This window comes from Pundamilia nyererei, unplaced genomic scaffold (assembly GCF_000239375.1).
Source record: "Pundamilia nyererei isolate P.nyererei 1_Seehausen unplaced genomic scaffold, PunNye1.0 scaffold00100, whole genome shotgun sequence".
NCBI lineage: Eukaryota > Metazoa > Chordata > Actinopteri > Cichliformes > Cichlidae > Pundamilia > Pundamilia nyererei.
This window is the reverse complement of record NW_005187501.1, coordinates 938,206-939,963: the sequence shown is the minus strand read 5'-3', so window position 1 is coordinate 939,963 and position 1,758 is coordinate 938,206. Positions and strand designations below refer to the sequence as shown.

The window sequence follows — 1,758 nt, the reverse complement described above, 5'->3', positions numbered from 1 at the left end:
TAAATAAGTGTTTTCCCTTTGGATTAGAGTGAGGATGTGTGGCTGGAGGCTGCCAGGCTCCAGCCTGGTGACACAGCCAAAGCGGTGGTAGCCCAGGCTGTCCGTCACCTTCCACAGTCTGTGCGCATCTATATCCGAGCTGCAGAGCTGGAGACAGACGTCAGGGCTAAGAAACGAGTCCTCAGAAAGGGTAAGGTTGTCGTTTATCCCCTCCAATATTTAACAAAAAGCTTTTTTGTGTGTTTGTGTTTATTTTTTCACAGATTACCAGAAATTCGTCTTCCTGTTATGATATGAGCCGAAGTTCATGCGCCTTCCCAGCAATGCATATCAGAATGAACCATTTCTGCCAAAAGAAAGAAACTTAATTTCTGCAGGGCCAAAACTCAAGACCAGTCTCAATCTGTTTATCTTCTTATAAAATCACCCGCACAGATCTGCTCACTTTCTTTATTCATAAGGTTGCAACAAAAGATTTTATCACAGTTACATTTGGCAGCTGTGTTTCTGGCTTCTTGTCAAAGCGAGACACCCTATTTAACCATGGTGTCAATGCTCTAACTTACGCACACACACAAACGCTTATTAACACTTCCCAGCAGCATACCCCACTGACAGAGATGGATCAGCGTTTCCTCTGAGGAAGAGCTTACTCCGCCTCTACATGTTCAGTTGCCTCTGCTCTACTTTTCTCAGTTACATACAAAGCACACTCCTATCCCAGCTGACACTGTTGAAAATATGTTATTTATTTTTGTTGTCTGTGCTTGTGTGTTCTCTGAGCTCTATAGGATCTTTGTTAAATAGTTTTTGTGTTCTTGTTTTTATGAATTCTTGCATTGAAGTTATTCAAAATAAGAAGCATCAGCAAAATAACTTAGTACTTATTTAACTGTTCCCTGTCATAGCGCTGGAAAATGTATCCAAGTCAGTTCGACTGTGGAAGACAGCTGTTGAACTGGAGGAACCAGAGGATGCCAGGATCATGCTCAGCAGAGCTGTGGAGTGTTGCCCTACAAGTGTGGAGGTACTTCACCAACATGAACATTTGGAAATTGGACTGAATGTCTCAGAGTGCAGCACAATATATGAACATATGCAATGAACTTTATAACTAACTCTCTGTCCTCTCTAGCTCTGGCTGGCACTGGCCCGGTTAGAGACGTATGAGAACGCTCGTCGTGTCCTGAACAAAGCTCGAGAGAATATCCCCACTGATCGCCACATCTGGATCACTGCTGCGAAGCTGGAGGAGGCCAATGGGAACACTCAGATGGTCGAAAAGATCATTGACCGAGCCATCACTTCTCTGCGTGCCAATGGTGTGGAGATCAACAGAGAACAGTGGATACAGGTTTGTTTCTGGGGCTTTCTGTTTTCTTTGAAATGACTGAGAAGATAAAGGGAGACCAAATTGCTCGTTATTTTTATTCATAAATGAGTGGCTCCCACTTTGAACTGTGATGTGCTTTAAACCTGCATTCGATCTGAAGGCTAACAGACGGTGAGGACTCAAAAAGTCACAAAAAGTCAAAATGGAAAAAATGGCTTTCTTAGCATTTAAATTTTCAATATGATTTAATGGGATCAGTCACTCATTTCAGGACATGCTGAAGGGAAAAAAATTGAATATGTTTCCTTAAAAAAAAAGAGAGGATATGCTCATTGGCTAACAACTTGTGATTGACCAGGCAACAGCCAATAAACAAGCCATTTCACAGGCATGCTCATTCGTCTTTGTCACATCCCATTTTTTAA

At 42.3% G+C, this 1,758-nt stretch overlaps 1 protein-coding gene across 1 annotated transcript in view; it reads left to right on the top strand.

The window, feature by feature from the left end:
- Window positions 1-1,758, top strand: part of prpf6 (PRP6 pre-mRNA processing factor 6 homolog (S. cerevisiae)) — a 14,784-nt gene that overhangs the window by 3,788 nt on the left and 9,238 nt on the right. Inside the window, exons 7-9 of the mRNA XM_013912755.1 lie at window positions 28-190; window positions 909-1,027; window positions 1,136-1,354. Coding sequence (XP_013768209.1) covers window positions 28-190; window positions 909-1,027; window positions 1,136-1,354 — 501 coding nt within the window. The remainder of the gene's footprint in view (window positions 1-27; window positions 191-908; window positions 1,028-1,135; window positions 1,355-1,758) is intronic.